The sequence below is a fragment of the Ranitomeya variabilis genome, chromosome 6 (assembly GCF_051348905.1).
Source record: "Ranitomeya variabilis isolate aRanVar5 chromosome 6, aRanVar5.hap1, whole genome shotgun sequence".
NCBI classification, from domain to species: domain Eukaryota; kingdom Metazoa; phylum Chordata; class Amphibia; order Anura; family Dendrobatidae; genus Ranitomeya; species Ranitomeya variabilis.
The window spans coordinates 47,695,640-47,709,026 of NC_135237.1; the positions used below are offsets into that span (position 1 = coordinate 47,695,640).

The window sequence follows — 13,387 nt, forward strand, 5'->3', positions numbered from 1 at the left end:
TTTCTCTGTGTATGTGAGTAAATATTTTGTATGCCTGAAGTTTTCTGTTAACCCTTGTTTGTGTTGCCTTGTTTGTCATGTTGGTGTACTATGGTGCACAGTAATAGCACCCCTCTTCCCTGGGTGGGGAAAGAGAACAGACGGAAGGCTAACTCAGGACATAAGGCAAGGGTGGAGGCCCCAGCATCTTCACCTTCAGAAGTATCCCGGGGAGTAGGGCAAGCTAGGTTGCCCCCTGTATTAGGGACAGGGAAGGAGCCCCTGGTCCCAGGTCACCCGACAGCTGTGTCATGACACGATCCTTTTGTTCTTTTGGAAATAAGCTGCCACCAAAGTCACCTTTCTCATAGAGAACACAGGAGTGCTCAGCTGAACAAGTATTACCGTGTATGGGAGAGATGGCCAAGATATCTGCAAGTGATCAGCAGAATCATTGTTTATATCACGTACATCAAAGGTGTATGTGGGCTCTGAGTGTTCTGATGATTGATGGTAATATCAGCAATTGAATCCTAAAGATTATATATTTCTGGCATATTGTGTAGATAAAAATTAGTGGGAAAACAGCATAAAAGGGTTCTAAATCTTTGTGTCAATAAAGATGCAATATAATCCTTTATTTCTGTTGTAGCTCTCTGAATGGAGCCAGCAGTGTAATCAATGGATGTTTACCTAGGCTGATGTTTCTTCACATTTTTACATTCACACACCTCTATAGATTTGTAGTATACCTCCATTTTATATTATATTTTCACAGTTTTTAGTCTTTTAAAGAGAATCTGTCAGCAGTTTTGACCTGACAACCTTAGCTTAGCGAGGCTGAGAAATAGAAGTTTTAATTCAGCATAGCACCATTATGTCAAGTGTCTGCTATGCCAGTGAAGGGTCTGGGACTCTCAGCAGTTAATTCTCTCCAACCGCTCTCCTAAAGGAGCACTAAATAATATTCACTTACTTGGTTTTGACTTGTATTTTCAATCTATGAAATTAATTTCAGTGACTGGTGAATAGCATGAAAATGATTGAAAAAAAAAAAGAGCGGAAAAATCACTTCTTTTCTGAACTTCCGTACACCTACAAAAATTACCAGTCCAGGGGCAGATATGCTATTGGTAAAAACTGTGCAGCTGCACAGGGGCACATGGGGCACAAGAGGTAAGGGGGCCACTTATTCTAGGAGGCAGTGTCAGTTTTGTCATAGAATTTTTCTTTACTCACTCGCTCATGTTACCTGCATCTTAAAATCACCTCAAGAATCAAGCCTTTTCTCACATTTTAAATTGCAAAAACTCTTTCGGTCACTCCTACCAAACTCTTACGGTCATTTATTCTCATCTGGACTACTGCAACTCTCTACTGACTAGTCTTGCGCTTACTAAACTCCCTCTTCTCCAATCAGTCCTGAATGTGGCAGCCAGGTTCGTATTTCTGTCCAGCCTCTACACAGATGCCTCTACCCTGTGCCAGTCATTGCACTGGTTGCACATTTGCTACAGAATACTTATCTCTCAACCACAAAGCCCTCCACAGTTCTGCCACTCCCTATATCTCCTCCGTCATCTCTGTCTATCACCCTACCTGTGCTCTCCATTCTGTAACTGATCTAAGACTAACATCCTCCATAATCCGAACCTCTCACTTCCATCTCAAAGACTTCTCTCGTGCTACACCAGTTTTCTAGGATGCACTGCCTCAGCAAATAAAGGCAAATACCACAATTTGTCTATCAAGGGATATCAAGAAACTGTATAATTCGTGCTTTACCAGAGCCAACAAGGGGACAGTTAGATAGTTAGACAATGTAGACAATGTGCAATTTAATATAAAATATGACCCAAGATGCACAGTACCGTATAACCACAGATTCACTACCAAATGTTATGACGGACAATTCTTACAAGAAGTTCAAGATAATATTAACCCCTTAACGACTGCCGATACGCCTTTTAACTTCGGCCGCTAAGGGTACTTAAACCACAGCGCCGTTAATTAACGGCGCTGTGGAAAAAGTGAATAGCACCCCCCAGAGTCGGATTTTCTCTGGGGTCTCGGTTGCCGAGGGTAGCCGAGACCCCAGAGAACATGATTCGGGGGGGGTTTTACAGACCCCCAAGTTGCGATCGCCGGTAATTAACCGTTTACCGGCGGTCGCAACAACAAAAAAAACCGCGATCTGCCGTTTAATTTCTCTGTCCTCCGATGTGATCGCACATCAGAGGACAGAGAAATGTGGTCCCCGATGGCCCCCAATAGCCCCCCGATACTTACCTACCTCCCCCGGTGCTCCTCGTGGCTCCCGATGGGCGCCGCCATCTTTTTTCCGGGAAAAAATGGCGGGCGCACGCGCAGTGCGCCCGCCGCCCGGCACCCGGAAGATCTTTGGGGTCTCGGCTGCCGGAGGTAGCCGAGACCCCAAAGAACATGATCGGGGTCGGTTTGCACCGACCCCTGTTTTGCGATCGCCGGTAATTAACAGTTTACCGGCGGCCGCAAAAAAAAAAAAAGCGATCTGTAATTCTCTGTCCTCTGATGTGATCGCACATCAGAGGACAGAGAAATAGGGGGATTCGGGGACCCTATGATACTCACCCGGTGTACCTGGGTCCTCTTCTGTCTCCTCCGGCCGGCCGGCTTTTTCCTTATGGCGGGCACATGCGCAGTGGGCCCGCCATCTGCTGCCATCTGCCGGCCGGCAGGAGAGACGAGTTGGGGCTAAAATTAGGGTTAGGGCTAGGGTTAGAGTTAGGGCTAGGGTTAGGGTTAGGGTTAGAGTTAGGGTTAGGGCTAGGGTTAGGGTTAGGGTTGGGGCTAAATTTAGGGTTAGGGTTAGGGCTAGGGTTAGGGTTAGGACTAGGGTTAGAGTTAGGGCTAGGGTTAGGGTTAGGGCTAAATTTAGGGTTAGGGCTAGGGTTAGGGCTAGGGTTAGGCTACTTTCACACTAGCGTTTTTTGGCTTCCGTCGCAATGCGTCGTTGGAGAAAAAACGCATCCTGCAAAAGTGCTTGCAGGATGCGTTTTTTTCTCCATTGGCTTGCATTAGCGACGCATTGCGACGGATTGCCACACGTCGCATCTGTCGTGCGACGGATGCGTCGTGCTTTGGCGGACCATCGGCACAAAAAAAGCGACATGTAACTTTTTTGTGCGACGTGTCCGCCATTTCCGACTGCGCATGCGCGGCCGGAACTCCGCCCCCGCCTCCCCGCACCTAACAATGGGGCAGCGGATGCGTTGAAAAAACAGCATCCACTGCACCCATTGTGCGGCGCTTACAACGCTAGCGTCGGTACGTCGGCCCGACACACTGCGATGGGCCGAGTACGATGCTAGTGTGAAAGTAGCCTTAGGCTTCTTTCACACTTGCGTCGGTACGGGGCGGTCGCAATGCGTCGGCCCGACGTACCGACGCACGTTGTGAAAATTGTGCACAACGTGGGCAGCGGATGCAGTTTTTCAACACATCCGCTGCCCAGTCTATGTCCTGGGGAGGAGGGGGCAGAGTTACGGCCACGCATGCGCGGAAATGGCGGACGCGACGTACAAAAAAAAGGTTACATTGAACTCTTTTTGTGACGACGGGGCTAAAGTTATGGTTAGGGTTGGGGCTAAAGTTAGGATTAGGGTTGGGGCTAAAGTTAGGGTTAGAGTTGGGATTAGGGTTAGGGGTGTGTTGGATTTAGGGTTTTGATTAGGGTTATGGTTAGGGTTGAGATTAGGGCTGTTTTGGGGTTAGGGTTGTGATTATCATTAGGGTTGTGATTAGGATTATGGATCGGGTTGAGATTAGGGTTAGGGGTGTGTTGGAGTTAGGGTTGGAGTTATAATTTGGGGTTTCCACTGTTTAGGTACATCAGGGGGTCTCCAAACACGACAGCCAATTTTGCGCTAAAAAAGTCAAATGGTGCTCCCTCCCTTCTGAGCTCTGCCGTGCGCCCAAACAGTGGTTTACCCCCACATATGGGGCATCAGCGTACTCGGGATAAATTGGACAACAACTTTTGGGGTCCAATTTCTCCTGTTACCCTTGTGAAAATAAAAACTTGGGGGCTAAAAATCTTTTTTGTGGGAAAAAAAATATTTTTTTATTTTCGCTACTCTGCATTATAAACTTCTGTGAAGCACTTGAGCATTCAAAGTTCTCACCACATATCTAGATAAGTTCCTTAGGGGGTCTAGTTTCCAAAATTTGGTCACTTTTGGGGGGTTTGTACTGTTTAGGTACATCAGGGGCTCTGCAAACACAACATAACACCCACAGACAATTCTATCAAAGTCTGAATTCCAAAATGGCGCTCCTTCTCTTCCGAGCTCTGCCGTGTGCCAAAACAGTGGTTTACCCCCACATATGGGGTACCAGCATACTCAGAACAAATTGGACAACAACTTTTGGGGTCCAATTTCTCTTGTTACCCTTGTGAAAATAAAAATTTGGGGGCTAAAAAAATCTTTTTTGTCGGAAAATTTTTTTTTTTTTATTTTCACTAGTCTGCATTATAAACTTCTGTGAAGCACTTGGGCATTTAAAGTTCTCACCACATATCTAGATAAGTTCCTTGGGGGGTCTAGTTTTCAAAATGGGGTCACTTGTGGGGGGTTTTTACTGTTTAGGTACATCAGTGGCTCTGCAAACGCAACATAACGCCCGCAGACCATTCTATCAAAGCCTGCATTTCAAAATGGCGCTCCTTCCCTTCCGAGCTCTGCCGTGCACCCAAACAGTGGTTTACCCCCACATATTGGGTACCAGCATACTCAGTAGAAATTGGACAACAACTTTTGGGGTCCAATTTCTCTTGTTACCCTTGTGAAAATAAAAATTTGGGGGCTAAAAAAATCTTTTTTGTGGGAAAAAAAAATATTTTTTATTTTCACTACTCTGCATTATAAACTTCTGTGAAGCACTTGGGCATTCAAAGTTCTCACCACACATCTAGATAAGTTCCTTTGGGGGTCTATTTTCCAAAATGGGGTCACTTGTTGGGGGTTTCTACTGTTTAGGTACATTAGGGGTCTGCAAATGCAACATAACGCCCGCAGACAATTCTATCAACGTCTGCATTCCAAAATGGCGCTCCTTCCCTTCCGAGCTCTGCCGTGTGCCCAAACAGTGGTTTACCCCCACATATGGGGTACCAGCATACTCAGGACAAATTGGACAACAACTTTTGGGGTCCAATTTCTCTTGTTACCCTTGTGAAAATAAAAACTTGGGGGCTAAAAAATCTTTATTGTTAAAAAAAATATATTTTTTATTTTCACGACTCTGCATTATAAACTTCTGTGATGCACTTGGGCATTCAAAGTTCTCACTACACATCTAGATAAATTCCATGGGGGGTCTAGTTTCCAAAATGGGGTCACTTTTGGGGGGTTTCTACTGTTTAGGCACATCAGGGGCTCTCCAAACGCGACATGGCGTCCGGTCTCAATTCCAGTCAATTTTGCATTGAAAAGTCAAATGGCGCTCCTTTGCTTCCGAGCTCAGCCATGCACCCAAACAGTGGTTTACCCCCACACATGGGGTGTCGGCGTACTCAAGACAAATTGTACAACAACTTCTGTGGTCCATTTTCTCCTGTTACCCTTGGTAAAATAAAAATTTGGAGGCAAAAAGATCATTTTTGTAGAAAAAATTCGATTTTTTTTATTTTCACGGCTCTACGTTATAAACTTCTGTGAAGCACTTGGGGGTTTAAAGTGCTCACCACACATCTAGATAAGTTCCTTAAGGGGTCTAGTTTCCAAAATGCTGTCATTTGTGGGGGGTCTCCACTGTTTAGGCACATCAGTGGCTCTCCAAACGTGACATGGCGTCCGATCTCAATTCCAGCCAATTCTGCATTGAAAAAGTCAAACGGTGCTCCTTCACTTCCAAGCTCTGCGGTGCGCCCTAACAGTGGTTTACCTCCACATATGGGGTATCGACGTACTCAGGAGAAATTGCACAACAACTTTTGTGGTCTAATTTCTCCTGTTACCCTTGTGAAAATAAGAATTTGTGGGCGAAAAAAAATCATTTTTGTGAAAACAAATGCGATTTTTTATTTTCACGGCTCTACGTTATAAACTTCTGTGAAGCACTTGGGGGTTCAAAGTGCTCACCACACATCTAGATAAGTTCCTTAAGGGGTCTAGTTTCCAAAATGGTGTCACTTGTGGGGGGTTTCCACTGTTTAGGCACATCAGGGGCTCTCCAAACGCGACATGGCGTCCGATCTCAATTCCAGCCAATTCTGCATTGAAACAGTCAAACGGTGCTCTTTCACTTCCAAGCTCTGCGGTGCGCCCAAACAGTGGTTTACCTCCACATATGGGGTATCGGCGTACTCAGAAAAAATTGCACAACAAAATTTGTGGTTAAATTTCAGTTTTTACACTTGTGAAAATTAAAAAAAATGGTTCTGAAATAAAATGTTTGCAAAAAAAAGTTAAATGTTCATTTTTTACTTCCATATTGTTTCAGTTCCTGTGAAGTACGTAAAGGGTTAATAAACTTCTTGAATGTGGTTTTGAGCAGCTTGAGGGGTGCAGTTTTTAGAATGGTGTCACACTTGGTTATTTTCTATCATATAGACCCCTCAAAATGACTTCAAAGGTGATGTGGTCCCTAAAAAAAACATGGTGTTGTAAAAATGAGAAATTGCTGGTCAACTTTTAACCCTTATAACTCCCAAACAAAAAAAAAAATTGTTTCCAAAATTGTGCTAATGTAAAGTAGACATGTGGTAAATGTTATTTATTAACTATTTTTTGTGACATATCTCTCTGATTTAAGGGCATAAAAATACAAAGTTTGAAAATTGCAAAATTTTAAAAATTTTCGCCATATTTCCATTTTTTTCGCAATTAATCGCAATTAATATCGAAGGAATGTTACCGCTAACTTGAAGTACAATATGTCACAAAAAAACAGTCTCAGAATCAGCGGGATCCGATAAAGTGTTCCAGAGTTATAACCTCTTAAAGTGACACTGGTCAGAATTGTAAAAATTGGCTCGGTCATTAAGTACCAAATTGGCTCTGTCACTAAGGGGTTAAGAAAACCCTACATGTGGACCTACTCCAAAATCCACAACAGAAAAATACCACAAATACGGATATTATTGATATTAATGATGTGCCTCTTATTACTCAATTTAATGCAAACCTAATATTTTGAGAGAAATCATGAATAAACATTGGGCCATCTTAAAGGATGACAAAATTTTGGGTGATAAATTTCCAAATCATCCTCGCTTTATATTTAGGATGGCTCAAAATCTTGGGAATTTAATTGCTCCTTCAGTCCGTGATCCTTGAACTGAGAAGCAAGCTACCTTTTTCCCCAATTCCTGAGGACTTCTTGCCGTGTAAAAAATGCAGAGTGCTGCACACTAAAAGACGACTGGGGTTCAATAAGGGGATATTGAAAACAACAATTCTGACCACATAACTTGAATTTCCAAAGGTGTAACTTATTGCATGAAATGCCCTTGCAATAAACTATATGTAGCACGCACCAAGCGCTCTATGAACAAACAGATCAGCAAACACCTGAGAAAGTTTTCAGATACTGACAAAGTGAGGACTATATTAAGCAAATGTCCCGGGCAGAAAACTGGTGGATATTTGAACTAGACATGTTGAAACCAAAAGGCTTGAACTTGGAACTATTTGCTTTTCAATGACTGATTCACACCTGATTGATACACCCGATTGACATCACTACGATTGTGTATATAAAGAACTACTTACCATTCATGGACGATCCCTGAGGAAGGAAACCGTGGTTTGCCGAAACTCGTAGGATGACGTTTGGACCATTAAGAGATTCATACCGGCACTGACAGCATGACATCGTAAGCGCTCTCCTCTGCCTTCAGCATCTATCAGCTGATCCCTGGGAAGACTCGCATATAGTGTGTGCCAACCGCCAGTGCACCGCTCACTCACCTCATTTTTAGCACGCACGCTTATCATTGCCTGAGGATCTGGGCTGACACCATGAGTGTACAGCTGAACAACCTTTTTTCTACACACAGAAACGCCATTGCTTCAAGATCTGGACTGACACTACAAGGTACATTACCAAGTAAAATATCATGTGTCATATCATGTGGGACTTGACTAAACTTTGACATGTGGTCAGGCGTTGTGTTTCTTTGGCGCTCACATTCAAAATTTGAACCTACATAAGTGATACCCCTGCTGTCTCGTTATACATGTGATTTTTCCTGAAGAAGAGGTAGCTTTGTACTTCGAAACGCGTCAAAATAAACCATTAATTTCCTTCCCTACCCTGGGATATATGACTTAATCCTGTCGGCAGCGCAGAGATCATACACGAACTCTTTCTTGCCTATTGACTACAAGGTACAGTATATTGCCACTTGTATATCAATTGTATATGAACATCGCCCACTTTATAACCAGTCCGCTAAGTCGCAACCTCTAGTAGGTATATGCGGTCAGATATTTTGTGGCATAAATCTGTGGTTATACTGTGTGTATCTTGAGTCCAGTTTTATCTTAACTTGCACATTCTCTACATTACTGCTACCTTCCTTAACTGTCCCCTTATTGGCTTTGGTAAGGCGCGAATTATACAATTTTCTTTATAAACCATTAAATATTTCTTCCTAAAATGACAGAAATACTAAGAAGAACTAATCCTGTAGGAAAACAAGGCTGCATGCAACTAGCAAAATAATGCTGAAAGAGAAAAACCCAAATATTATTTGGTTCTAAAGGTTCAAAATGTGCTGTTCTTCAAGTAACTGTAGCTTAACACTTCACCCATGTGGGTCTACTTTAGAGCATACTATTGACATATGTGTATATGTATATATACTTATATATATATATATATATATATATATATATATATATATATATATTCATAGGAAATGTCTCCATTGTGTTCACTTCTACCCTACCAAGGACCATTGATTATACAGTTTATATAGTACAACTTGTAATTTATGTTACAGTACTCTTTAATGGACTTGCTGTCAAAAATGGTGGCTGGTCAGCCACACTTTGTGCGTTGCATCAAACCAAATAATGATCGCCTGCCAAGTAAATTTGATCGGGAAAAAGTATTGGTGCAGCTGAGGTACACAGGGATTCTGGAGACAGCGAGGATTCGTCAGCTGGGATACTCACACCGCATCCTGTTTGCCAATTTTATAAAGAGGTAAGACTGGATATTACCCAACTCCCACATACTTAGGGTACTGTCACACCGTGCAATTTTCGTCGCTACGACGGCACGATCCGTGACGTCGCAGCGTCGTATGAGTATCGCTCCAGCGTCGTAGACTGCGGTCACACTTTGCAATCACGGCGCTGGAGCGATGCCGAGGTTCGCTGGTAACCAGGGTAAACATCGGGTTACTAAGCGCAGGGCCGCGCTTAGTAACCCGATGTTTACCGTGGTTACCAGCGTAAAAGTAAAAAAAACAAACCGTACATACTCACCATGTGATGTCCGTCAGGTCCCTTGCAGTCTGCTTCCCGCTCTGACTGAGTGCAGCCGTACAGTGAAAGCAGAGCGCAGCAGTGACGTCACCGCTGTGATCTGCTCTCACTTTCCGGCCGGCGCTCACAGTCAGAGCGGGAAGCAGACTGCAAGGGACCTGACGGACATCACATGGTGAGTATGTACGGTTTGTTTTTTTTACTTTTACGCTGGTAACCACGGTAAACATCGGGTTACTAAGCGCGGCCCTGTGCTTAGTAACCCGATGTTTACCCTGGTTACCAGCGAACGCATCGCTGGATCGGTGTCACACACAACGATCCAGCGATGACAGCGGGAGATCCAGCGACGAAAGAAAGTTTCAAACGATCTGCTACGACGTACGATTCTCAGCAGGATCCCTGATCGCTGCTGCGTGTCAGACACTGCGATATCGTAACGATATCGCTAGAACGTCACGAATCGTACCGTCGTAGCGATCGTAATTGCACTGTGTGACAGTACCCTTATATATATCTTACATGGTTCTATTCATCATTAAATTTACACCTTTCTTTTGAGTGATTTTCTCTTTTTTATGCTAACTTATTATTTATTTTATGCCTTTCGCAAGCTCTTTGCTAATTTTCTTTGGTGCTCTTCAATATGGGCATGGTAAGACAATTCCAGATTATTATTTTTTTTGCTTAAAATTCATCATTTGCAAGGCGAGCCGAAGAGCAAAAAAGCAGCTTTGAATCTGAACAAAATGTATCAAACATTGTGTGTCATTTTGATTAATTTGTCTCACAATAATGTGAAAAAAAGAAAATAAGACAAAAATATCTTGTTGAAACCCCCCCTAATCATGAATTAAAGCCGACATATATATCTATATTATTGCACATACATACTGTCTTACTGCTACATCCTGCTCATAATAAAAATAACATAATAATAATAATAATAATAATAATAATAATAATAATAATAAAAATCTCTGTGTCTTTTAAGATACTACCTGATTTGCTTTAAGTCCTATGAAGATCCTCCGGTCAGCCCTGAATGTTGCACATCTATACTGGAGAAAGCAAACTTACACCACTGGGTTTTAGGGAAAACAAAGGTATTAAACTAATGACTAGAGGCTCCGCTGACTTCTGTATATGATTTGAGAAATAATGTCATGCTATTAAAATAAATGATTTTCTTGCTAGTTTGTTATAAGAAGAAATACTTAGTATACATACATACGTTTCACTGGTCTTTGGCGAAAGCGTCTTAACTGTTGCTATTTTTTAGGTCTTTTTAAAATACTACCATATTGAACAGCTGGATCGAACGATAAAGAGCATAGTCAATAGAATTGTTCTTTTTCAAGCCTGTGTCAAAGGATGGCTGGGAGCGAAAAGATATCAGAAACTGAAGTATAAGCGAGAGCAAAGTGCCGTGAAAATACAGTCAGGTAAAAACTTCCAGCATCTCCTTACGGTATGTTTATTGCGGTCAGTAAGGGTTTATTCAAACATTGAATTTTTGCATTGGAAAAAAAAGCAGCGTTTTACAATACCAGAAAAGTGAATAAGATTTCTGAAACCTCACACACATGTTGCTTACTTTTTCCTTGCAGATTTTAACCATCAAAGCATTTTGTCAAATCTGTAATGTATTAAATCTTTCAGCGTTTTTCATGCACTGAAAAGAATGGGAAAAAACAAATAAAAATGAACAAAAAGCACAAGCAAAAATGTGTGTATTTAGGCTGGTTTCACACATCCTGATATTTCCGGTACCGAAAAAACTGGTACCAGAGATATCAGTGTCCGTGTGTCCGTGTGTGTACTACGTGCGGCACACGTGTGGCAACCGTGTGCCGCATCAGTACAACATGGACGGCCGGCTGGGAAGTAGCGCTACTGTAAGCGCTGTTCCCCAGTGGCTGGTGCTGAACACGGCTCTCATTATTCTCCCCTGCTCTGCCGGCAAGCAGCGCAAGCAGGGGAGATTGAATGAATGAGAAACCCAACATGGGGTCCCCCTATGTTTTTAAACCAACCCGCAAAACTCACAGGTGCGGGCTGCTATTCTCAGGCTGGTAAGGGGCCATGGATATGGGCCCCCAGCCTAAAAACAGCAGCGGGCAGCTGCCCAGAAAAGGTGCATCTATTAGATGCATCAATTCTGGAGCTTTGCCCGGTTCTTCCACTTGTCCTGTAGCGGTGGCAAGTGGGATAATGAGGGGTTAATGTCACCTTCCTTAGTAATAGAGAGGTGTCAATAAGACACATATCCATTACTAATCTTATAGTTGGTAAAGGGTTAAATAAACACCACACAGTAAGAATAAAGTTTTTTAATGAAATAATACACCACACAGTTTTGCCATCTTTATTATACTGGTAATCCAAGCAACGCCCTCAATTTTCTGTAAAAAAAAATTAAAATAATAAACCAATAATACACCATACCTGTCCGGCGTTCAGTCCCACTCCGTAATCTATATCTAGGGGAATGTACAGTTTACAACCGGTGCGGTGCTAATGTGACCGTCCCGGCTGGAAACTACTGGGGAATTAATGAGAAACAGCGGGCACAGGCTCAGTAACTAGCGGTGACGCTACTGCTGGCATGAACTCATGTGACCTCAGAATCGTGGGAGAATGCAAGTGATGAGGTCACTGTGACAGAGCTTGAACTGCCGTGACCTCCAGTTTTTCCAGTACCAGAAATATCAGGATGTGTGAAACCGGCCTTAAGCAGCGTTTTTAATGCCAACACTGATTTTTGCAGCAGATTTTTCATGTGCACATACCCTAAGGCTGTACGTATTTAGACAGGCTTATTTTTGATTTTTGATCCGTTAATGAGCCCAGTTCGACCATATGCCCCTTACTGATGTCACACACTGAGTCTGTGCACACAACATCTTTCTATATAAAGGCCCCGTCACACACAGCGACACTGCAGCGATACAGACAACGATGCTGATCGCTGCAGCGTTGCTGTTTAGTCGCTGTGTGGTCGCTGGAGAGCTGTCACACAGACCGCTCTCCAGCGACCAACGATGCCGAGGTCCCCGGGTAACCAGGGAAGACATCGGGTTGCTAAGTGCAGGGCCGCGCTTAGTAACCCGATGTTTACCCTGGTTACCAGTGTAAAATGTAAAAAAAACAAACAGTACATACTCACCTTCGCGTCCCCCGGCGTCCGCTTCCTGCACTGACTGAGCGCCGGCCCTAACAGCAGAGCGGTGACGTCACCGCTGTGCTGTACTTTCACTTTACGGCCGGCAGTCAGTCAGTGTGGGAAGCGGACGGCAAGGGACATGACGGACACCGGAATGTGAGTATGTAGTGTTTGGTTTTTTTTACATTTACAATGGTAACCAGGGTAAACATCGGGTTACTAAGCGCGGCCCTGCGCTTAGTAACCCGATGTTTACCCTGGTCACCAGTGAAGACATCGCTGAATCCGTGTCACACACACCGATTCAGCGATGTCAGCGGGACCTCAACGACCAAAAAAAGGTCCAGGCCATTCCGACACGACCAGCGATCTCGCAGCAGGGGCCTGATCGCTGGTACGTGTCAAACATAGCGAGATCTCGCTAGCGATCTCGCTATGTGAGACGGGGCCTTAAGTCTACTCTGTAAAATTCTTTAAAAAAGTGCTAATTAAAAAGCTGATTTTAGACAGCACTCACTTTTACTAACGGAGCGCTGACAATAAAGACAAGCTTTAGTATACAAATATGAGAGTACTGCGAAACACCCTCATTTGCATATTAAATAAAGTAGATTTTACTTTATAGCACCAATAAAACTATTCTATAGAAATATGCCCCCCAATCCCCATTCTAAAGAGTCAGCCTCCCCAAATCCATAGCACATAGCACCCCGTCACCAGTATATAGCAGCATCAGCCTTCTCTGTTCGCCAGTATATAGCAG

The 13,387-nt window shown here is 43.4% G+C and overlaps 1 protein-coding gene across 1 annotated transcript in view; it reads left to right on the forward strand.

Moving 5' to 3' along the window:
• Positions 1–13,387, forward strand: part of MYO3A (myosin IIIA) — a 165,779-nt gene that overhangs the window by 96,847 nt on the left and 55,545 nt on the right. Inside the window, exons 24-26 of the mRNA XM_077268419.1 lie at positions 8,969–9,174; positions 10,453–10,564; positions 10,741–10,903. Of these exons, the coding sequence (XP_077124534.1) occupies positions 8,969–9,174; positions 10,453–10,564; positions 10,741–10,903 (481 nt within the window). The remainder of the gene's footprint in view (positions 1–8,968; positions 9,175–10,452; positions 10,565–10,740; positions 10,904–13,387) is intronic.